Genomic DNA, 25,359 nt, shown 5'->3' with positions numbered 1-25,359 from the left:
TATGTGCCTAGACCTGGTGATATGGCAATAAGTAAGCCAGACATAGCCGGTGCCCTCAACAAGCTTACGGTGCAGGGGAAGTGCACAGACATCGGTGAGGTGCATCAGATTGGGGCCTGGGAGCAGACGCTGAGGTGGAGCCGAGAGCAGGGGCTCTGGGGGCGCCCTTGAGAAGACCTCCAGGGAAGGAAGGAAGGAAGGAAGGAAGGAAGGAAGGAAGGAAGGAAGGAAGGAAGGAAGGAAGGGTGACAGCAGGTCAACAGCAGGTCAACAGCAGTGCAGCTCCCAAAGGCCTCGGCCCATCCATCCGTCAGGCATGCCCCCAGGTGTGAAGGGGATGGGCTTTGATGCCCAGCCCCCACAGGAACCCATGACCCCTGGGGGTGGGCTGCCCCCAGAAGGGGCGACCTGGCAGGATGCAGCTCCCTCGGGCCGCCCTGGAGGACTGAGCTGTGCACCGGGAGCCAATGCGCCCTCTGCCTGCGCAGTGGCACCTCAGTCCTGAAGGGGGGCAGTACACACAGCACCACGCACTGCAGGAGGCGTCCTCGGACGTGGGCAGGAGGCGTCCTGGGTCGTGGGCAGGAGGCTCAGAGCTTAGCGCAGGGAGCCTATCAGGACAAGGGCTAGTGTGTGTCACCATGGCCTCGTGGCCTCTTCTAAACTAAACGTTATGTGTGAAGGAGCTTGGTAAGAATTCACTAACCTGGAAGTCAGGCACTGGGCCCTGTGAAGGCCCTGTCTCACCCCCTTCTCCCCCTCCCCCCCACCCCAGGACTGAAGGCCCTACCTCAATGCCCCCCACTCTCCCCCCTCACACTTCCCCCTGGTCGGATGTGGTGAGCTGGTGAGCTGTGTGCCCTCACATCAGCCAGATGAGAAGCTGGGACTCGGGCGGGGCCAAGGCCTAGGACCCCTTCTGTTTCTGCCTGTCCCTTCTTCCACAGACCTCAAGCCCCTCCCCTGCCCCCCTACACACTTTCTTCTGCCCACACAGCAGACGTGTGCCAGTTCCGCCCGAAGTGGCTCTTTCTCAAGCTGCCCCTCCTGGCCCCTTCCTTTCACAGCTCACGTTCTCGCAGCGTCGCCCCCACTTCTCTCCACTTCCTCCGCGACAGCCAGTGCCACTGATCTGCGAGGCCCTATGTCACATGACCGCATCCAGTGACTGGTTTCCCAGCCTGTGCTCCCCTGACCTGTGGGGGCTACACCTGCCTTTTTGGACTCTGCCCTCCCTGCTCCTGTGAGCCTCAGCTCTGCGGGCCCCCTTCTTCCTCCCGGAACACCACTTTCTCTGCTCCCTCATGGCTCCGCTTCCTCACTAACCCTGAAGGGGCCCCACCTCCCAGGTCCACCATGCTGCCTCCCACCCCTACTCTCATCCGACAGGCCCAACGCGTCAGCTTCTGCCACTCTATCCAGACCCCCCGCCTCAGCTCTGTTTGCCGGACCCCCCACCTCAGCTGTTTGCTGGACCCCCGCCTACTGGACACAAGTCACCCATGGAGCCCAACCATCTCAGACTCAGCCCAGGCAAAACCCTGACTGCGCGTCACACCCACTATCCACACATCCTCCTGAGCACAAACCGCACTTACTCCCTGACTCCCCCATCCTCCCCCATCCTCCACATCAATTTATTCTCACCTGTCCATTTGCTGTCGCTTCCTGAATTTGAATGTTCATCTCACCCATCCCACTGACATCCCTCTTCTCTAGATCAAGTATTAGCCACTCCCTACCACCTACGGCTGACCAAGGCCCAAGCCCCCAGATCTCCTTGAGCCGCCGGCTGGGCGCATTCCCCGCAGCTGCACTCGGCGGGCTCAGCACAACCGGCACAGCGCCTCCACGCCAGGGCCTTTGCTCTTGTGGCTGCTTCCGCCGACAGCCCACCCAGCAAACCCTCTTTGCTGGCACTTCATCATCCGCTTGGCAAACGTCGCGCACCTGCAAGTGTTGGTGGGTGCTGTGAACACTAAGGTCAGCTCTTGCCCTCCCTCCAGTGCAGGGAGACGGGCAAGAAGCAAATAAACAGGACCAATACATGTCGCTACAAAACAGTGTTAGACGGGGGAGCAGGACAGAGGGCCTGGAAGGGGCTTCTTTGGAAAAGGCGGTGGGGGGGTGCCCTTCTGAGAAGGAGACACTGGAGTGGACAGCTGAAGGCGTGGCTGGGACGCAGAGGAAGAGCAAGGGCGAGAGGGAGCCGGGTCACTGGGGGAGCCGAGACCACATCACACATCACAGCATGTGGACGAAGAGAGAGGAGCTGGCGAGAGCGAGCAGCCAGCGGCTGGGAACACCCGGCCAGCAGGCTCTCCAGGGGCGCACGGCGGGGGTGGGGGGTGGGGGTGGTCCTGCTTTCAAGTGAAGGCTCCCACAAGCCTCCAGCAGTTAAGCAGGGGAGTGACATGGTCCAATCTACTTTTAGGATGCCCCTCCCTCTGCTGGGTGAGAAGAGGATTTCAGAGGGCAAACGCCCACAAAAGCTGCCTTTCATCTTTCCAAGCACAAGCCAGACAGCGGTCCCAGGGCCACGGGCCTTCCGCACTGACTCTCAGACTCCAGGCCCCTGCCAACCACCCTCCTGGAGGCCCAGCAGGCAGAGCGGCTGCTGAAGAAGTCTGCAGACAAGACACTCCAAGCACAGGAGCTGCCGACCCACCATCCCGTCTAGGGGCCTGTAGCCCACGCGCCCCAGGAGCTCTCTGGAGCTGATGGAGGCAGAGACAGTGGCCGCCTGGGTCAGTGAGCCTCCAGGAAGCATGAGGCGGGCTGCGGGGAGAGAGGGGGAGCTGTGCGTCTGGGCAGCTGGAAGGAAGCAGGCTCGTCACGGCTAAGTCGCAGGTTCAATCCCTAAATCCTCTGGTTGCCACAGTGGCTGAGGGCCTGGCCTTCAGACTCAGACAAGCGGGCCCCAACCAGCTCCTCACCACCAGCCACAGGGCCTGGGCCTCAGTGGCACCCCCTGAGCCCGTCCTACCTGGGCCTGGCGCTAGTGCAGGTGGAGCTCAGCACTCGCCACACACCAGGGCCCTTGTGTTCGTGTGTTTTATGTTAACATTTAGAGGGGACTTTAATGACTGGGTCGAGGGAGCAGCATGGCACAGAACAAGGAGAGAGCAGCAGAGATGCAGAGCGTCCGCTGGCTCCGTGACTGTCCCCCAGGCACCCCACCAGCCTTCCACAATTTCCTCAGTTCGGGTCACTTTACTTTTCTCAGCTCAAATGGCCACTTGGATTGGGATGTTGTCAAGTTACAGGTGAAGACAGTGGGTTAGACGAAAAAAAATAAAATCAAAGGATCATTGATCCTCTACTGGGGGCGGGGGAGACAGGCTTTCAGCTCACACTCTTAGTCCCTGCGGGATCCATTCTCTAGCAGAAGCAGGCACCTGGGAGGGCCATGGGGGCCACGGGAGCCCCAATCCAGCCATCCCTGGCTGCCTCCCGCAGCTGCCAGGAGGAGGAGGAACAGATAATAGCCAGTTACCGCCACCTCCCTCCCTCCCGCACTCCTCCTCAGAGCCCAGCAGGCAGCTGACATAACTCGGGGCACTGACAGCCCGGGGAAGCTAGATGCCTCTCTAGTCTCCAACCACCAGGTGTCTGAGGCCCTGGCGGGAGCAGCCAGCTTCTGCCCTCATTAAGAAGCCTTGGGTGGCAGAAAGGATGCTGAAGGAACTCTACGGTGTATTGGGCTTCTGGTGAGGCGGGGACAAAAGCTCCCAGAGCTGGACCCCAGGCCCCTGCCAATGCAGGCCCTCATCTGCATCGCATACTTAACAGGAGCCCAGCTCTGTCACCCAATTAGGGGGTGGGGGGTACTCTGAGGGAGAGGGGGTGTCTGCACAGCAAGCCTGCACAGCAGTCTCCGCCCTCCAGGAAAACAAGGCCTCAGTCAGACCACAACGATGCAGACAGATGGAGACCACACTATTCCAGGACGGATGGCCAACTAAATAAAGCTGTGGTTACATCATGCACAAAGACAGACAAGAAAATTCCAAGTATTTCCAAGAGATTGCATTGAAACGATTCGGACCAGCTGCGTGCAAGTCCTGTACTGAGTCCAGCTGCACCCGCAGCACATGGAGGAGTCGGAGCGGGTGGTCGGTTCCCCCGGAGGACCTTTCCCTCTCAGACGGGTTCCCGTTTGGTTTGACTGACACACACACACCCCTCCTTGGCTAAGCTTTTACATTTTATTGGTCAAAGCCACAGCGCCCTTGGAGGATTAGCACTGCCCCTCAGTATAATGTGGGCACTGAGATCTCTGTATGAAGGCAGACGGGGTTCAAATCCTGACTCTGGCACTTCTTGCTGTATGACCACGGGCAAGTCACTCCACCTTTCTGAGCTTCAGTTTCCTTGCTGTGTAGAACGGGGCAATAGCAGTATGGATCTCAGAGGGATTGGATGATGTAGTGCATGTAAAAGTGCCTGGCACAATGCCTGGTACCTCTTACAAAACACAAAGTTGTGAGATGCTGCCTCTAGTTGAGGAAACAAATGAAGTTGCGTGTTTATAACTTAAAGGAGCTGTCAGAGCTACCGGAGCCATGAGAATGGGTTCCCACGCACTAAGGCTGCCATGGCAACCCAGCACCGTCGCTCGAGAATTACAAAGCCCTCAGCAGCTGCCTCTGCCACCTCTGCCCTCCCACCAAGACACCCAAGCCTCCTGCTGCTTCCTCAGGCAGGCTGCGCATGCTCCTGCCACAGGGCCTTTGCGCGGGCTGCTCCTCGGCCTGGAATGCTCTGCTGCCAGGGAGCTGCACGCGCCCTCCTCCCGCTCCTTCAGGGTCTCTGCTCCAATGTCCCCGTCTCAGTGCCTTCTTTCCGGCCACACATCTAGCTCTGCACGTCCTGTCCCCTCCCAGCCCTCCTTCTCTGCTTTACTTTTCTCCCCAGCCCTCGCCATCCAATGCACTGGGTGTTCTCATTTACCTACTTCATGGTCTGTCTCAGGACAGAGGCCAAATCTGGCTGCCCTGTTTCTGCAAATAAAGTTTCATGGGAACACAGTCACACCCGTTCCCTGACACTGTCGCCTCTCCTGCTTCAAGGACAGGGACCCCAGGGTGCGAAGTCTGCCTGGCCCTCGGCAGGACCTCCGTGGAGCCTGAGCTGGAATGACCCGTCTAGTCCTCGACTAACGCCATCGTCTAGAGCGGTGCTGCTCACAGGGCGGGTCTTGGCGCACTCATCAATGGTCGGTGACGTGAGCTGAGAGCCAGGACCGGTGTCCCGGAAGGAATGAGAACAGGACCACCAGAACCCAGGCCGCAGAGGGAAGCTGAGGGCGCAGTTCTAGAATGAGGGAGGCACCCACCCTCCTCCTCTGCCCCCGGAAGGCCCTCTTCCGCCTGGCACCGTGCCCATCGGGAGGCTGCTCTGGCGGCGGAGTGTGCTCGGCGGGGTCTACGTCACTGTGCCCCGTGGGGCGGGCCGCGTGGGGTGGGTTAGGGCTGGAAGCACGCACTGAGGGAGTGGGCAGCTTCCCCAGAGCGGAAAGGCTGGGCGCCTCAGCCCTGAATGCAGGAGAGTAACAGCTGCTGCCCGCTGTGCCGCCGGGCCAGGCGCGCATCTAGTAGGAGCTTCACAGAGCTCATTAGCATCAAGTTCGGCAGCTCCACAGTCGGGTTTATTGGATTCCCTACCAAGCCCACCTGCCTGCCTGGACCATTGCCCTTCCTGACCTTCTGACTTGACCTTTCAGCGCTCCTGTGCCTGCTTCTCCCACCTGTATGTAAGTCCCCAGGCAGGGGCCTCAGGAGGCACCCCACGTTTCCAGGGGAGCACCTTCTATTTGTCAATGAGCAGCTCTCAGGAGACTGCAGTGACCTTTCCCCTGCCACCCCCCTCACCTGCTGAGTGCCCTCCACCCTCCAGATTCCTCAGCTCTGCTGCCCCAGCGCCCAGCCCAGTGCACTCAAGGAGACAGGGGGTCGCATGGTTAGGGGCACGGCCCTGAGTCAGAGAGCCCAGGGTTTGAATCCCAGGTCTGGTCTGCCACTTTACAGTGGTGCGACTTTAATGAGCCGTTCAGTCCCGCCCCCCACTGCAGCCCTCCTCCTCCCACTGTAGTCCCCCTCCCCCTGCTGCAGCTCCTCCCCGCTGCAGCCCCCCCAATGCAGCCCTCCCCCCCAATGCAGCCCCCCTCCCCATGCTGCAGCCCCCCCACCCCTGCTGCAGCCCCCCTCCCCCCGCTGCAGCCCTCCCCCCACTGCAGCCCCACCTCCCCCTGCTGCAGCCCTCCCCCCACTGCAGCAGCCCTCCCCCCACTGCAGCCCCCCTCCCCATGCTGCAGCCCCCCCACCCCTGCTGCAGCCCCCCTCCCCCTGCTGCAGCCCTCCCCCCGCTGCAGCCCCCCTCTCCCTGCTGCAGCCCTCCCCCCACTGCAGCCCCCTCCCCCTGCTGCAGCCCTCCCCCCACTGCAGCTCCGCCTGGAAAATGGGGAGAAACTGCAAGGCTGGAGGCGAGCGTCACCTGAGCCCCCTGAAGCAGTGTTCAGTGTTGGCTGCAAGTGAGGGGCTCAGAAACCGAGGCCCTGAACCCTGGGCTGGCAGACACGCTCTCACGCGTGGTGGGCAGAGCATGTAGCCCAGAAGCAGCCCAAATGCCTCGCCTCCTGGGGAGACTCGTCTCAGATGTGTGCCCTGATGCACCAGGCGCGGGGGTGGGGGGGCATGCGGAAACAACACAGACGTTTCCTAGGGTGCCCCGACCCGGCCCTCCGCCTGCCGCGGGCAGGGTCTCCGGAAGCAGGACTTGCCTCCCAGGAAACCCGTGCCCACGTGGACCCTTGGGGAGGACGTAAAAAGGCCACGCACCAGGAAACTCTACATTTGGCAAAACAGGCCAAAACCAGCCAGGAAACTCAGAAAGGTCTGGGCAGACCCATCGGGGAACCAGGCAAACCAGCCTCCGGCCTCCCCTGCAGCTGCGGGTCTCCCCACGCCCCATGGGGGGGCACCTCAGCTCATCTTCCCAAGCCACCCAGGTCTCCCACCTTCCCGGGGAGGGAGCAGCATCAGTACTCCCTGCCCCACCCCCGCCCGCACCCTCCCCCAGGAAGGTCTGGAGGGAAGGCCTTTCCCATCTATACTCCTCGCAGCCTAGGAACTGGCAGCTTCTGGGCGCAGTCAGTGAAGGGGCCTTTCTGGGAAAAGACAGCCAGCCTGAGGACCCGACCCGCCTTATCCTCGGCCCAGCGTCCAGCACCCACCGCCCTGCCCTGGCATCCACGAGCCTCTAAGTCCAGCGTCACCAGCACAGGCAGTGGCCCTGCAGCCTGGGAGCGCTGCCCCAAAAGCAGGGCCCAGGGAGCCAATAGGGGTGCGTGGAGAGGTGGCACCCACGCACGGAAGACCTCCTCACAAGGAAGCACAGCAGACAAAGGGGCTAACTTTGCCCCCACTGGCCCCCAGGAGAGAGGAGGCGAGACCACGGTGCCCCAGCCCAGAGCACGGGGCTCAAGTCCCGGCTCTACCTCTTCCTGGCTGTGGGAGTCATTGAACCACCCTGTCTGCCTCAGTTTCCTCGTCTGTAATATGGAGATGACACTAGTAAGCATCTCATAGGCTGTTGATAGGGGTCCATGTGAGGCTGGGAAAGCCTTCTGGATGCCCTTGATCCCACCAGCTTTGCTAGGGCCTGGCCCTCATTACCCTGTAAGTGTTGGCAGCGCAGTAACAAAGGCTCGCCTCCTATCTTGTGCCCATCTGCCTCCCCCAGGGAGCAACCTGGGACACCCCCAGCTACACTGCTCCCTCACAAGGCCTAGCCGGCCCCCTGTCTACCCACCAGCCTCATCACTAGGCTCCAGCCACTCCACTCTGTCAGCTCCTACACTGCACACGCGCCTCACTGCTCCCTCGGGGCCTTTGCCTGTGCTGTTCCCTCTGCCTGGCATGCTGTTCTCTGGATTTCCAGCAAGCTGGCTCCCGCCTGCTCACCACGCAGGTCCCAACCAAAGGCCCTGGCAATGACCCCCAGCCACCCTCAAGCACATCCCTGCTTTGTTTTGTTTTCTTTAGGCCTTTATCATGGTCTGTCTGCTTCGAGTTCATTTCCATCACTAGGAAGCATGCAGGGCCACAGGCAGGAGCAGCTCGCTCACAAGGGTGAGCAGGAGCCAGGACTCTCACTCCTGCCTGCGTCCAAAGGCAGCTCAAGCCCTGTGAGCACAGCCTCTACTGGCCCACAGTTAGAGCCTGGCAACGGGTCAGTGACAACAGGAGGCTGCCGGCGAGAGTAAGGAAAGCCTTCTGGGGGCGGGGAGATGGGGGGAGCACAAAGCAGGGGAGGGAGGCTTAGGCCATTGCACGGGAAGGGCTGAGCCGGGGGCAATTGCTACCTGAGTCTTATTCCAGGGCACGTGGGTGGGTTCAGCCACAGAGGAAAGGGGATTCTGGCCCCGGGGTACTGACACCAGAGCTTCCCGTGGGCCCAAGGGCCAGGGCCTTCTCGGAGGCTGAGGTGGGGCCAGATGGCTCTCCCCCACCACCTCCCACCCATCCCCGAAATCCATGGCAGCCCCACCCCCTTATAGGAACAGAGCCTGGGAAAGCCACCACCTGGTAGACCAGACACATTCCCCTGTTCCCACTGCCAGTCCGCAGAAGGACTTTTATGGCATTTTAAAGGGCGCACAAATCGCCTGGGAGTTGGTTGAAATGTGGACTCTGACTGTGCAGGTCTGGATGGAACCAGACATCTGCATCTCTCACCAGCTCCAGGCAACGCTGCTGCTCCTGGTCCCAGAGCACTCGGAGCAGCCAGGGCCAGCCTCTTCTGAAGCGTGAACCTCCCCCAAAGCTCTGAGGCTGGCCACACAGTGGGGAACGGAATAGGAAGGCAAGGAAGTCAGACCTAGAGGCGGGTGGGCTCAGCTGGGCAAGGAACAGTGAGGGGATGCTGTGACGAGGGCGGCAGAAAGCCATCAGATGGCAGACACCCGAGGGTCAGCGGGCAGGCCCCGCTGGAGGCGGGGTAGGGGGAGGCCACGCAAGACACACGCTATGACAGCAAGAACCCAAAAGCACCAGGCAGAACCTGGGCCCGGCTCTGCCCAAGCTGGGAAGCACCCACAGTCCCCAGTCACCGACACCCTGTCACTGGGATCGGCCACTTGTTTCACTGCTCTGGTTGGTGGAAACAGTTAAGGGAGTTTTTCCTATTTAGAATTTTCCTGTTTTTTCCCATCCAGCACCTCCCAGTCCCACTTCCCCACCCCTCCCTCCAACCCAGGGTTTGCAGCCTTCCACTCCTTGCTTCCCACCCTGACAAAATACAAACATACCTCCACACATAGAAAGCATCTGTTGCAGCTGCTTATTTCTTCGAAATGAGATCAAGCTAAATATATTTTTATGCAACGCAGTCCTCTCACTTAATGCATCAGAGATGGCCCTCCACGTCATGGGTTGGCAATGTTTCCAGTAAGGGCCAAAGAGTAAAAAGTGGTTTTGCAGACCATGCAGGCTCTGCCACGACCACTCAGTGAACTCACCATTGTATCACCAAAGCAGCCAGAGGCAACGTGGAAATGAATGGGTGTGGCTGTGTGCCGATAAAACTTTATTTATAAAAACAAACAGTGGGCCATATCTGGCCCATAGGCCATAGTTTGCCAGCCCCTGCTCCAGGGCATTAGCTGTAGTTCTGATACTTTGGTGTTTTGTTTGGTTTTTTAATTAGAACTTTTATTATTTAATAAATAGTTTTTAAATAATAAAAGTATCATATGAAGTATACTATACATACAACAAGTATCAAATCATAATGACACAATTTGATACATTTTCACAAAGTGAGTACATCTGCGTAACCAGATCCCACATCAAGACCAGCTCCATAGAAGTCACACACACCCATTTTAATTCATGGTTTTCAATAACTGTGTCATAATAGCCCATTAAAGGGATACACTGTAACTGGGCAACTCCAATTCTTTGCCACTGGGAACTGCACATCAATAAACATACTTGTTCTGGACTTTATTTCCCTGTGTGCTGGTGTTTTATTTCAATAGGACAGCGTTCCCAAGTATAATATGTACATATTTTGACAAATACTGCTGGACCACTTCCTCCCAGGCCAGTGGTTGGCACAATGCGGCTCGCGAGCCACATGCGGCTCTTTGGCCCCTTGAGTGTGGCTCTTCCACAAAATACCACGTGCAGGTGCGCACGTACAGTGCGATTGAAACTTCGTGGCCCATGCGCAGAAGTCGGTTTTCGGCTCTCAAAAGAAATTTCAATCGTTGTATGTTGATATTTGGCTCTGTTGACTAATGAGTTTGCCGACCACTGGCCCAGGCAATGGCCCGCGCAGCCCTGCAGGCCTGGCCAGCCCCCTTTCACGCAGTTCGGCAGGAACTTGGAGGAACAACCACGGTGCACCCAGCACATCCCAGGGCTTGGGGCCTTGGGCAGTGGCTGGACTTGATCATTCTTACGAGTCTTTCACACTCAGGGAAGAAGAGAAGAAACGTGGAGTAGAAAGACTGCAGCTCCCTCCATCTCCTCAAATCAACCCCATGTCCTTCAGTGTCCAGGACACCGACCGACCAATTCACAGGCCAAAGGCCTCGAAGGAAGGGCAGGCGGAGGTCTGGTCCAGCGCCAGGGGGTGGGCAGACAAGATCTACAACACACTGAAAGAGACGGTCAGCGTGCCATAGATAAAGCTAGGACTCAACTCAGCTTCCTCAGGACAAAGCCACTGAAGAGAAACAAGTGTGTTTCAGGGAATTTTCTCTCCAATGAGTGCACAACGAAGTGTTTTCAATAAACCTACTTCACTGCACTGCAATTTCTTTAAAAAAAGAAACCCAACCTTAATTAAAAAATTAAAAAATAAATAAATAAAATAAAATAAAATAAAGAAACCCAACCACTGTCAATTATGATGTACTCTGAGGAATCTTGGGTACCATGGGCCCCCATTCTCAGAGCTCGTGGGTGTGTGGGTGTGTGCATGTCTGCCACACAGGGCGTCGCTCTTAGGATAATGTCCACGGCTTGTACCAGAGCCCCAGTGGCCGCTGTGACAGCAGAAAAGAGGACGAACTTGATAGGGGTGAGGTCCCACAGCCGTATCCATCTCACAAAACTCAGCCATTACAATGTGTGCACGTCACTCCATTATGTTTTACCACAAAAGTAAGAACAAAACTGCAAACAAGTTCTGAGTTCTGGTTGATGCTGCCAGTGTTCAGGGGGACCCACTGTCTTTAACTTAATTTAGAAGGTATCAGAAATGAGATGATTGGTGGGTGGAGAGCGAGATGCAGGGATACTAATGAGGCAAGTGCAGCAAATGTGGTGGCAGAACCCCGGGGGCGGACAAGTAGGTGTTCATGGTAAGATTCTTTCAACACGGCTGTATGTTGCACATTTTTTATGCTAAGGAGGGGGTGGGGGTGGGTACTAACCAGTAATGTCTAAGGGAGGGGGATCCACAAGAGCTGGGTCCTGTCTTGGCTCTGTGACGTGTGGCCTGGAGAAGCCCCCCTCCTCTCCCTGGGCTCAGGGCCCTGGGAGCCACTTTAACTCCCCTCAGCCATGCCCCCCCCCCGCTTGTGGTCCACAAGGTCTGAGCAACTCTTCCAAGAGAGCCTTTGGGGAGGGCCATTTCCAAGGCAAGACTGCCCCCTGGTGGCCCCAGCAGCCTAACTTATGAACATTTTCTAACCCATTGACGCTCCACTGAGCAATGTTTCGAGATATTAACACATCAGGAGTATCACCATGACAGTTCCCCTTCCCCCCTTTCCTCCCCTCTTCTCTTTTCCTTTAAAGCAGAAAGCCAGCTGGGGGGGTGGGGGTGGGGGGGTGCGGGCAGGCAACAAGCTGAGAGCCTTCAGGCCCCCTTGGCTCTGCTCCAACCGCCTCAACGCAGGCTTCCAACAGGAAACCACATGGAACTTGGGGGATTTGTGGGCACAGTGTCCTGAAAAAAAAACGCAAAGGCAGTCAATTTTAACCTGAAAAGGAGGAGATTCCCCATGGCTGATGAGAGAGAGAGAGAGATCCCCAGGGTCCCGGGGAGTGGATGGATGGTTATGGATGGATGGATGGATGGGTGGATGAATATGAATGGATGGATGGATGGATGGATGGATGGATGAATATTGATGGATGGATGGATGGGTATGGATGGATGGATGAATGGATGAATATGAATGGATGGATGCACACATGGATGGATGAATATGAGTGGATGGATGGATATGGATGGATGGATGAGCCCAGATTGTGAGGCCCGTCCTGTGCTGAACCCAAGGGCCCAGAATACGCTGGGCAAATCCTGGAACCTGAGTTAATACTGTTGCATGAACAGGGGGTGCCGCCATTCTGGAGGGAGGAAGGGAAGCTGACTGGGCTGGGCGCTAACAGCCTCCCCTCCCCCGCCACTCCGGGTCCCAGGCTTTCCTGTCTGAGGCAGAGTCAGGGTAGGTCTGTGGACCATGGAGCCAGGCTGCCTGGGCTCAAATCTGAGACCCACGCTCACTGTGTGAGTCCTGGGAAGTAACTGGCACTGTGCCTCAGTTTCCTCGGGTGTAAAGGGGGATATGAACACCTATGACAGGATTGTTAAGATGACTACAAGCTGAGCTACGTAAGCACCTGGCACATAATAAGTACTCAATAAACATAGCTAGCACTCTTTTCCTATTTGCCTCGACACAGTTTGCCCCTTCCTGACAACTCCCATGCCTCTCGCAGACGCAGCCCATCCATGCCTGCTCTGGACAACTTCTGGTACCCTCTGGGGCTCCCAGGGGACCACAGTGTGGCCACATTTCAACTTAATGATCTGCGTTTGTCTGCCCTCGAGGCTATGAGCTCCCTGAAGGCAGAGGCTTCATCTCACTGCCATTAGGTCCAACCTGGTACCCAGGCCCTTCTGGAATGGATGGATGCCTGGATGGATGGATGGATGGATGGATGAATATGGATGGATGGATGGATGGATGGATGGATGGATGGATGGGTGGATGGGTGGATGAATATGGATGGATGGATGAATATGAATGGATGGATAAATGGATGGGTATGCATGAATGGATGAATATGAATGGATGGATGCACACATGAATGGATGAATATGAGTGGATGGATGGATATGGATGGATGGATGACTATGAATGGTGAATGAATATGAGTAGATGAGTGGATGGATGGATGGATGGATGAATATGAATGGTGAATGAATATGAGTAGATGAGTGGATGGATGGATGGATGGATGAATATGAATGAATGAATACTCATACTTAGAGCCCATCTTACCCTGCTACCTATAACAAGCCACTTTCTCACACTGGAAACACCTAATCACTCCAAACTACCCCACCCCTCAGTACAGTGTTGAAGAAAGGGAAGGTGCAGCCCTCAACCTGCCCCAATGGCCATCAAGAATGATGTCTCATTGGTGCATTCTTATTCTGATGAGTGAACCTCAAGCTTGGAAAGGATCTACATGCCACAAGCTGGGGAGTCTTTCTGGGAGCTGTTCAGCTAAGAGAGTGCGCACAGAGCACATCGACTGGAAGCCCAAGGAGACGCCTCAAAGAAGCGTGCCTGCAGCTCCCGTCAGGAACGCCGCTTCTGTGCGTGTAACTGTGGCTGTGAACTTGGGGTGGTGAAGGGTTTGCAGTGGGCTGCAGTGAAGATGGGGTTGGAAATGATGGGATGCCAGTTCTACGTTAACAGGGAGATACTGGGTTGCAAGGGATTAAATGTGTAAAGACTTGGGCTTCATCAACTCCCCACCCAATATGACCTGGGCTTCTGATGCCGTATGGCCAGCTCCTGTACCCACTGGGCATCATGATGTCCATACATTTCAACAAGTCCCATTGCTGGGCCTTTTCTCTTCTACGGACCCAGGGAGCAAGGGGAGTCGTGGCTCTGAGGATGGGTCCTAGACCCAGTAACACTTGGTGCTGACCTTGGACCTGGTCCCTAAGATTCTCTGCATGGTCTCCTTCCTATGAAAATAATGATGTGAAATGAAGGAGTGGGTGAACTGCAGCTCCTGACGGCAGGGCAGTGGCTGGGGGTCGCCTGTGAAGTCCTCCGCTCCGACACGCCATCACCATCCTCCGTTCCTATACACCTATCACCACCCTCTGTTCCTACATGCCTATCAGCATCCTCGGTTCCTACACGCCTATCACCATCCTCCGTTCCGAAACGCCTATCAGCATCCTCCGTTCCTACACCCTGTACACCCCTGTCACCACCCTCTGTTCCTACATGCCTATCACCACCCTCTGTTCCTACACGCCTATCACCACCCTCTGTTCCTACACGCCTATCACCATCCTCCGTTCCTACACCCGTCAGCATCCTCCGTTCCTACACCCGTCAGCATCCTCCGTTCCTACGCGCCTATCACCACCCTCCGTTCCTACGCGCCTATCACCACCCTCCGTTCCTATACCCCTGTCACCATCCTTCGTTCCTACATGCCTATCTTCAATATGGAGTGATGCCCATCACACCAGGGGCCGGAAGAGCACAGAGCAGGGGCAACACGCCTGCTCTCATGGAGCTTAAAGCCTGTGGGAGACGCGACACTAGCCCACCTGACAGGAAGCCGACCCCGGCACAGGGGCGGATGGGGCACCAGAGCGTCCATGACAGAGAAGGCGGGGCTTCCCTGGGGGTTGGAGCTCCAACATGAGTTTGGGGATACAAAATTTTGGGAGACTGACAGTCCTCACAGAACAGCCCTCTTGCCCGAGGAGGGTCTGACTGCGGGGATGCTGGGCCCAACCTCCGCATGGGGCTAACGCCAGTCTCCGGCAGGGACCACACTCCCACTCCGCCTCTCCCTGCTCTAAGCTCACTCCTCGCCCCATGAGCAGCCCCAATGAATCACTTGAACAAGAAACTCATCTTGGCTCTATTTTTAGAGCACTACAGTCAAAGCATCAGGTTCTTCCATCACCAAGCCATCAGCAAGCCCGTGCCAAGGACTGGCTGTGCCCAGAGCGGTGACGGAGCAACAGCTGGGCACCGGGACCTGCCGCCCGGCCAGGGCCTGTGCGTAACTCCAGGCGAGTTGCTCAGCCTCAAGGAGTCTTAGTTTCCCCTTCTGTGTGAGAGCAACAGCACTCCCTCCATTACCACAGCACGCAGACAGCCATAGCGGGATAACAATGCTGGTGGCTACCTTTAATGTGATCAGAACTCTGAGCATGAAAATACTTGGCCCCTCACTTTCATGGTTTTTAATTGATTTTAGAGAGAGTGGAAGGGAGAGGGAGAGAGAGAAGCATCGATGTGAGACAGAAACATCGATCGGTTGCCTGCTCCACACACCCCGGCCAGGGATCCACCCCGTAAGCTGGGCATGTGCCCTGACCAGGAACTGAACCAGGGCCCTTTTGGTGCATGGGATGACAACCAACCAACTAAGCCACACTGGCCAGGCCCTACCCCTCACTTTAAAGGAACCCCAACTTTCCTCCCTTCTCCCTGTTTCACTGTGTCCTCCCAAAAGATATATTCAAGTCCTAACCGCAGCACCTATAAATATTACCTTATTTGGAAATAGGGTCTTGGCAGATGTAACTAAGTTAAGATGGGGTCATACTAGGAAGGGTGGGTCCCTATTCGAATGGCTGGTGTCCTCATAGGAAGGAGGAAATGTGACACAGAGACATGCAGGAAGGAATGCCAGGAGATGATGCAGGCCGAGACTGGGGAACACCAGAGGCTGATGGCAGCCACTAGAATGCAGAGAGGAACAGGGACCAGACTCCCTCCGCGCCTCTGAAGGAACCAGCTTCCCCCACCGATCCTTGGATTCAGACTTCTAGCCTCCAGAACACTTAGATAACAGGTATCTATTCTATTAGGCTATGTGTTTGTGGTATTTCGTCAGGGCAGCTGTAGGAAATGAATATTCATAGGCATATACTAGGATTGCCAGAGCAATATGGAATGAAGGGGAAGACTTTGGCCTTGACTTTCAAGGAACACTGTATTGCATTAGTTGGAACAAAGTCTCCCCAAGGGATGCCCATAAGAGACAACGTAGCTAAACCACAGAAGAAAGAACTAGTGGGTGTGCAGGGCGCTGGAATAGTGACCTGGTATAGTGCACTTCAGGGTCAAGCAGACCCACGGGACCATGTGTGCGCACCTCTCAGCCTGCTGCCCGGTCGGTAGAACACTACTGCTTCTTAGTGCAGTGGAGTTACTGAAAAAAGGAACGATGTTTCCTGTGGATGCTTTGCACAGTGACTGACACATTAAAAACTCGAAGGTTAGTTATTGTGTTATTCTTACTCTGCTTACTAATGGAGTAAGGTCTTGGAAGCATAACCTTTCTGAGCCTCAGAGCTACATAAAATGAGCATAATAGGTATGCACAAGGCTGTTGTGAGTAATGAAAGAGATAACATGTACAGCTCTTTTAACTGAGGCATAATGGACATGCAACATTGTGCAAGTTGAAGGTGTACAACGTGCAGATCTGATACACTTGTAGATTGCAATACGACTGCTGCCTTCCTTCATGTCACGTAACTATCACTTTTTTTTGTAGTGGGAACAAGGGCATCGTGATGACGGGGTGTGAGTCCCGATTCATGAGCTCCAGCAATGCAGACTGCCCTGACAAGGGAGAGAGTGGCGCAGCTGCAAGGTCCCTGTACCATACTTGAGCCTTGTAGTTCCTAGAATATGACAGTAGAGGGCAGCAGGGTCTCACTTTTTGCCCCTTCACCCACGTGCTTAGTCCTGGGAAAACCAGCTACTTTTGAACAAGTGACTGCAGGCTCCTGTCCAGAATCCCCAAGTATCCCGGTGGAATGAAGTCCGCCACTTGCCTTCTTTTTAAAGGAAAAAGCAATTCAATGGGTGCTCACCGGGTGTCACAACCCCCAGCTTAAAACAGGGATTATATTTTATAAGGGCCAGCACATCAGAGCTACTGAATCATTCTGGGGCCTCACAGACCAATTTTTGCAAAATCAGTCCCTTTCGTGATCAATTTCCTAAGTTACCAAGTGATAAAACCCTAATTATGTTGGTTAGCTCTAATGTCCCACGCTCGGCCAGTCAGAGCTGGTTTCGCCTCGGCTCGTGGCTGTGTGCTAACCAGTGCATCCAGCAGGCCTCCACCTCGCCTGAGATTCCTGGGGGGCCAGAGGTTCTGGGACGGCCCATTACATTAGTGATGGACACCTCGCTCTCTTGTCCTCAGTCCCACTGCACCTCCCCAGCAGGCTGAGTGGCCTTCCTTCCCATTAGAACATATTTCAGAAGTACCAAAGGTATGGAGGATGGTACACCAGGGACCAGCGTAGCCACTGTCAGGTGCCAGAAAGAAGTATTTCCAACACGTGGGAAGTCCCAGGGACCCACCTGCACCTCCTCCCCAAGGAGACGCTCTCCCGGGTTTCTCATCAAGACCCGCTTCTTCCCACAGGAAACATGGGAAGAGCCCAGCACCCCGTCTCTGCTGTCTTAATAAAGGAACCACAGGTGCACACTCCACAGACACTGAGAGAATGGGAACGGGGGGGGGGGGGGGGGGGGCGGATCCTGAGCTCCAGGCCTTTCCAGGTGCTACAGCGGAAGGGCTGTGGTGCAGGAGCAGAGGTGGGTGGCAGGGCCCTGCCCATTGATGATGGAAACAGCGGCCCCCCCCCCCTCCCCGGCCACCTACCGAGGACGATGAGGACTGGCCCCTCGATGTGCGCCTGGATGTAGATGCGGCCGCGGCGCTCCGTGTGGTCCGTGCCGCAGAGGCTGGGGACGTTCATCACGCAGCGCTTGTGGACGTTCATCATGCAGGCTGGGGGCCGGGCGAGGCTCAGGTTGGCAGGGCTGGTGGCAGGCCTGTCCCCACCCAGGCACAGGGCCTCTTCCCCTCCTCCCTTCCAGGCGGCTGAGACCCCCCTAAGCTTGGACGCAGCAAGCCCACCCCCAGCTGGGTCACATAGGCTTCTCCAACCCACCCACCCCCCACTCTGAGGGTCAAAGGAGGTGGAGCTTGTCCAGCTTCCCGAAGGCTAAGGGTGCACCCCACACAACCCACACACACCCCCACACACCCCACGGGCCCTGAAGCCAGAGTCACTAACTTCATACCAGGTGGCAGTAACAAGTGAGGGAAGATGTGCGTGGGGGGACTTGGTCAAACTGACACCCCAGCAGCCCCAACTCCAGCACAGTGAAGGATAGGGGGGGTGCCTAACGCCCCAGGCAGCCCTCACTCCATCATAGCGGAGGGTGGGCCCTAACACCCCAGCAGCCCCCACTCCAGCACAGCAGGGGAGACCGGGGCAGGGCGGGACAGAGCCAAGAGGCCAAGGTTTCCCATTGGAGCAGATAAACAGGAGCCCTGATGGGCGTGACTGGCAGGTAAGTGTTGCCAGCTAGCAGGCGGAGCTCCCGTATGAGCCAGTGCACTTACTGTCACATTTCATCCCCTGGTGGATGAGTCCGTACAGCAGCGACCCACAGTGGTCACAGAACGTGGGGCTGGAGTAGGTGTGGATCTTGAACTTGTGCTTGCTCCGGGGGTCCTAAGGCCAAGAGAAGACAAGAGGCCAGCATCAGCCGCATGCGTCCCTCTGCAGTGTCCCTGAAGAGCGCACTGAGGGCTGAGCCCCCCCACCTCCTCACACCTGTCAGGACCTTCGCTGGAGCCTGGGCCAGACGTGGGACCTGGTAACCAGTGACCGAAGGGGCCGGCGAATGAGGGAGAAGCGGGCTCCCCAGTGGTCGCAGCACACTCGCTGTGCCTGCCTGCGGGGCCTCCGTCAGAGAACCCAGCCTGCTGGCTCCTGCCTGCAGCAAGGACTCCTGGGACAGCAGGCACAGTGCACACACGTCAGGTAGACCTTGCACTCGCTCCTGTTCTCCCTCCACCTCTCAGCAAGCCTCTGCAGCAGTGGCTCCCAACGGGGGGCACACCCCACAGGGGCAGTTTGACCTTTAAGGGGGGCAATTCGAGAATGAGCTATTAACAGCACACTTTTTGCATTTCTTATGGTTCTAGGGGCCTCGTACACACTATATAACAAACTAGAGGTCCGATGCACGAAATGTGTGCAAGGAGCTCGGCCTTCGCAGTCCAGGCTTCGTCCGGAAGGTGGTCCGGCTGTACGGTGTAATTAGCATATTACGCTTTTATTATTCTAGATATGCTGACATATTTACGCATTTCAGTTCTCTATTATATGTTTTGAAACGTTATTTGCTATTTTTCCTATCACTTCATATTATTATTTTTTTTAACAATTTTTTAGTGATTTCTTCCTCACCACTTCAACTGTCCTTTCGTTCTTTTATTTTTCTCTTTCATGGATGCCATGTTCTTTGGAAGCTTTTTTAGACCAAAATAATGGCCTTTTAGGCTTCCTCCACGTGAATAGGAGATCACTTTTTGAATAATAGGAATTATATGTCATGGAGAGGGGGTATCAGGATTTTAAAGATACTTAGGTGGGGCATGGCCAAAGAAAGGTTGGGAACCACTGGTCTAGAGTGACCACAAACCCACGTCTGGGATGAGGCCATCTGCGAGGACCTCATCACCTGCAGAACAGGGTTCAAGGTCCACTACAGAGTCCGCAGGCTGTGGCTGCTGGGTTCCCACCAACACCCGCTCTTCCCTTTAATAACAGAATGCTGGAGTTATAGCAGAGCACAGCCGCTTGTGAGAGACCGCACTTCCCAGCCTCCCTTGCAGCTGTAGGCCGGTGTGACTGAGTTCTGGCCAATGGGACGTGTGCGCTGCGGGGTCAACTCCCTTAAAAGAATGTATAAACACCCGGCCCTTTGGGCCCCCTTCACACCAGCTAGAAGACGGTGAGAACTGGAAGTGACCACTCTAGACTCAAAACCATCCTTACTAGCCTTGGACAGACCCCTGAGAAAAACCTACCTTCTCTCCTCGGTCACTATATCCATGGGCCATGGTTACAGCCGCTTACCCAGTTCCCTCACCAACAGACTGCAAGTACCATGAGGGAACTTGCTCTCCCAGGGCATCTATCGTATTTGGCAGATAGGAGGAGCTCAATAAATATTTAAAGAGCAAGAGTTCACAGTTATTGAGCTTCGACTCATGCCTGGAGCTGTTTTCAGGGACAACCAGCCATGAACTTACTTAATCGTCGAACACCCCATGAAGTACGTTCCAGTTACTACCCCACCCCCTTTACAGATGAGGAACCAGACAGAGCCGAGGAGCAGGGCCCCGCCCCGGGCTCCGCATGGCTGCCATGGACTAGTTGGAGAGCTGTGGTGGCAGCTGCGGGCTGAGACCACCACTGACCACTGAGAGCCCTGCGCATGCACGCGCTGCTTAAGAAAACGACGTGGCGAGAGCTGTGCCGACACACGAGAGCCAGCCAGGAGGAAGGAGCCAGACAGGTAAGTAGCCGGGAAAGTTCGCTTATGGTCCACATGGAGGCTGTTGGAGGCTCCTCCGCCCTCGTTCCCCTGCCTTCGCTTTCAGGGGGACTCAGACTTGCAAGTGCCAACTCCACCCCCTCCCCACAGTCCCTCAGACACCTAGACCGAGCAGGCATGCCCCTCGCCTCTCCCACCTGGAGAGCTCGGAATACAGCCACAGGGTCCCCATGATCCGCGATCCTCAGGAGGCCCTGAGGGACCCGTCCGTGCTGTCCCTGACGGTGCCACCTCTGAGGTGGACACGTCTGCACTTGGAGAGGCCCCACCCCTGGACACAGGCGACTGGCAGGGAGGTGATGTTTGGCTCCAATGGCTCCCATGGTTAGTGGCTGGGACGCAGGCCAGGAGACAGGCAGCCCCAGGCTGAGGTGGGCTCCAAGGAAGAGAGGGGAGCAAGACAAAGGTCACATGACCTCGGCTGGGGCCTGGTTCCAGTCCCCTGGGGACCTGCCCTACAATTCCACCTGATGCCCCTGTGGCCTATAAACATTCTCCTTTGTGCGTAAGCATCCAGGTGGGCAGCTGCTACCTGCAACAGGGCGGGGGGCTGGGATTTACAGCCCTAGGGTTCAGGCACTGCCCACTGACCAGGCAGAAGGGAACAAGGCCGGCTGTGCTGGGAGCTAACTCTTTCATTGCCAGTCATAGCAAGGTGAGGTGGTGAGGGGCCAGCAAGGGAAGAGGGTGGGGAAGGTATGAGGGGAGGCCCAAAGGGTCCAGGGGCTACTAACCAATTAGTGTAAGAGTATGTCAACACTTTCACAGCTGGCATCCTATGCTAGTGGGCACGGGTTAAACACCAGCTCTGTCTTTTACCAAAACACTTCACCTCCCCAGCTCCGATGGGCCTGCTGACTGCCCTGGGGTCCAGGGAGCCTGAGTCAGAAGCTCCCTCCATCCTGTTTTGGTTCCATTCAAAGGTGCAGCGCCCACCTCCACCTCTTCGCTCCCGCCTCCTCCCTCCCCCATCTGGTTCTACACTCAGATCCCCCCCACCCCCAGCCACGGGGGAGGGGCCTCTGCATCCCATCTCCATGCCCAGCCTGGGGCCTCCTTCATGCTCAGGGGCCACAAGCTGGAGCCCATGCTTACAAACCAAGCTTGGAAACAGGCTGCATTTGGCCCAGATGGTGCTTCTTAAAAATTTGACTTAGTTGATTTGAAAATATTTAAAAATCATGAAATGTCAGCTCAAAAAGTAAATTTCTGGCTCCTTTTAAAAATCACATGTAGTGGCAACACTGTGACACATGGCTGTGGGCTGAGCAACAGTTGTCCCCTTCGGGTAAGCGATACGCAATCCAGTTCTCCAGTCCCCACCATTCCCTATTGTCTCAAACCACGCCTGCCTCACTCTTCCCTCCCCGCCTGGCCCCTCTGCCAGACACCCCATCCTTTCTCCCTACAGCACACTGGCTGGGAGCCAGCCACATGGGAGCACACTTCCTCACATCCTGAGTAAGTTCACTGGGCTCATGACCAGATGCTCTCAAAAATAGGGTCGAAGCCACCGTATCCCTTTCGCAGCATCACCACCTGATCTCCAGGCCCTGGGCATCTCTCCACCACCGGAATCAGGTGCCATAGACCCTGAAGTGACTCCTGTCCCACTATTTCCTGTGGCTCAGGCCCACCATGCTGTCCTGGGTGAGCTTGGATTTCCACATTTCCTTCCGCTTCTGATCCTGAGTCAAGAGACTGATGAATGACAACAAAATGATAATCACCTACTGTGCCTTCTGCTGTCACCAAGAACTGAGCACAGACCGCCTGCCACACTCAGCGCCGGGGCTCCGGGTCATGTCATCAAATCCTCACTCTGGCCACTGAGTGGGGAGGCAGTCTTATTCTGGACTTCCAGACGGCGGCTGGGGCTTAGGAAAGGAAACGATCCGAAGTCTCCAACAAGACAACGGGGCAGACAGGCATGGAAGCCAGTGCGTCAGGCTCCAGCCGTGGGGGCAGCGGGCAGAGCACCTGGCTGCCCCCCTGCTCCTCAGCCTCCCCCAGAGGGTCCCGACCTGACAGGGGGTTGCAGAGGAGGACAAATGCAGCACCAGCCAGTGACAGCCACTTGGGGTGCCCTCCACCCACCCCACAACCAGAGTCTTCATGGTGAGCACCCAAGCCCAGGACCGAAAGACAGGCAGACCCCACCTGAGCATCTCAGGTCGGGGCCTGAGTCCAGACACAAGCAGCTAAGAAGGAAGAAGCACAGGTCAGAAACAAACCAAGAAATCTTGACACGGCTGCGTCAAAACCTGAAACAGTGTCCCTCTGTGTGGGCCTGGGAGTACCCTGCTCGGAATACCCTCTCCCGGTCTGCATGGCCACGTGGCCTGCTCACAGGTGGGCTGCATCTGGCTGAGCTGAGGCAGAGCTACAGGAATAGGCAGCTGATTGAAGCACCAGGTCGGGAAGCCCTGGCAGCGTCCTTCGAGGTTCGTTCAGGCTGTGCCATACCCCTCCCTCTCGCTGCTCAGCGCAGAAGCCCCTGAAGGGTCCCTCCCAGGACCCACAGGCAGGCGGAAGGGAGACCCGGTGGGAATCATCTCGGGACAGAGGGGAGGCTGTGGCACAGGCTCTAGAGTCGCTGTGTGACCTCAGGCAAGGGACAACCTCTCTGAGTCTCTGGTTCCTGGCCCATAAAAGGGGGATGAAAAGCCAGGCCCACAGCAGAGATTTCTGAGGTGCCAAAAATGGCCATGCTGAGCACAGGAGCCGTCGTAGTGTGGCATGGCTATGTACCACCTGGAATACGATTTATGCAGCACTGCGTTTTAACTGAACATGCCATTTTTACTCAAATCCAACTATTTTAAAACAAATCTGCAAGATTGTAAACAGGGAAATCAATGTGCAAATTATGTTTTTCCCTACTACACCTGGAAATGAACTAGGCAAGTCTTAGAATGAAAGTTTAAAGTGTTCAGCCCCAGTCTCCCTGAGCAGCTGTGGAGTGAGACAGCCACTCCTGGTGGGCGGGCAGCCTCATGGGAACACCCATCTACCCGCCACACGCACCAATGGTTCTCCTTCGGCACCCTCACCCCACTGCCCGGAGTTTATGCCGGAGGCCAACCCCGCAAAGAGGAGTGGGACACGTACACGCTGTTCCTTGAAGGAGAAGGTATACGAGCAAGCATTCCCAGCCAGCCAGCAGAGGAGGGCTGCTGACAAACCACAGTGCACCCCGCAGAGGGACCAAGGCGCACACGAAGAACACGAAGCGCTGCGTGGTACGGAATCGTCACGGGGTGTATTCATAAGTGAAACGGAAAAAGAAAAGGAAACCCAGGTGCAAAAATGTGTAGGTCTCATGGTACCGTTTTTCGTGAGAAAGTAAGAACGGACGCAGAATGTACGGCGGGTATTCCCAGCCCCACACAGACGGACACAGTACAGAGGGACACGGTACAGAGGGACACGGTACAGAGGGACATGGTAATCCCAGCCCCACACAGAGGGACACGGTACTCCCAGCCCCACACAGACGGACACGGTACTCCCAGCCCCACACAGGGGACACGGTACAGAGGGACATAGTACTCCCAGCCCCACACAGACGGACACGGTACTCCCAGCCCCACACAGACGGACACGGTACTCCCAGCCCCGCACAGAGGGACACGGTACAGAGGGACACAGTATTCCCAGCCCACCACAGAGGGACACGGTACTCCCAGCCCCGCACAGAGGGACACAGTACAGAGGGACATGGTATTCCCAGCCCCACACAGACAGACACGGTACTCCCAGCCCCGCACAGAGGGACACGGTACAGACGGACACGGTACAGAGGGACATGGTACTCCCAGCCCCACACAGAGGGACATGGTACTCCCAGGCCCGCACAGAGGGACACGGTACTCCCAGCCCCGCACAGACGGACATGGTACAGAGGGACACAGTACAGAGGGACACGGTACTCCCAGCTCCACACAAACGGACATGGTAAAGAGGGACACGGTGCAGAGGGACATGGTACAGAGGGACATGGTACAGAAGGACACGGTACAGAGGGACACAGTATTCCCAGCCCTGCACAGAGGGACACGGTACTCCCAGCTCCACACAGACGGACATGGTACAGAGGGACATGGTACAGAGGGACATGGTACTCCCAGCCCCACACAGAGGGACATGGGACAGAAGAACATGGTACTCCCAGCCCCGCACAGAGGTACTTGGTACAGAGGGACACGGTACTCCCAGCCCCGCACAGAGGTACATGGTACAGAGGGACACGGTACTCCCAGCCCCGCACAGAGGGACACGGTACTCCCAGCCCCACACAGAGGGACACAGTACACAGGGACACAGTACTCCCAGCCCCACACAGACGGACACAGTACAGAGGGACATGGTATTCCCAGCCCCACACAGACGGACACGGTACAGAGGGACACGGTACAGAGGGACATGGTACTCCCAGCCCCACACAAAGGGACACGGTACTCCCAGGCCCGCACAGAGGGACACGGTACTCCCAGCCCCACACAGACGGACACGGTACAGAGGGACACGGTACAGAGGGACATGGTACTCCCAGCCCCACACAGAGGGACATGGTACTCCCAGGCCCGCACAGAGGGACACGGTACTCACAGCCCCGCACAGACGGACATGGTACAGAGGGACACAGTACAGAGGGACATGGTACTCCCAGCTCCATACAAACGGACATGGTAAAGAGGGACACGGTGCAGAGGGACATGGTACAGAGGGACATGGTACAGAAGGACACGGTACAGAGGGACATGGTACAGAAGGACACGGTACAGAGGGACACAGTATTCCCAGCCCTGCACAGAGGGACACGGTACTCCCAGCTCCACACAGACGGACATGGTACAGAGGGACATGGTACTCCCAGCCCCACACAGAGGGACACGGGA

At 56.5% G+C, this 25,359-nt stretch overlaps 1 protein-coding gene across 3 annotated transcripts in view; it reads right to left on the bottom strand.

Annotated features, from left to right (window-relative positions):
• Window positions 1–25,359, bottom strand: part of PRKCB (protein kinase C beta) — a 301,024-nt gene that overhangs the window by 108,705 nt on the left and 166,960 nt on the right. For all 3 annotated transcript variants that reach the window (XM_080681707.1, XM_080681708.1, XM_080681709.1), the window contains exons 4-5: window positions 18,453–18,564; window positions 17,703–17,831 (exon numbers count right to left, since the gene is read on the bottom strand). In XM_080681707.1, the coding sequence (XP_080537833.1) occupies window positions 17,703–17,831; window positions 18,453–18,564 (241 nt within the window). The remainder of the gene's footprint in view (window positions 1–17,702; window positions 17,832–18,452; window positions 18,565–25,359) is intronic.

Source organism: Plecotus auritus (assembly GCF_963455305.1).
Source record: "Plecotus auritus genome assembly, chromosome: 7".
Classification (NCBI taxonomy): domain Eukaryota; kingdom Metazoa; phylum Chordata; class Mammalia; order Chiroptera; family Vespertilionidae; genus Plecotus; species Plecotus auritus.
The sequence above is the reverse complement of the archived record's forward strand: the minus strand, read 5'-3'. Positions and strand labels throughout refer to the sequence as shown.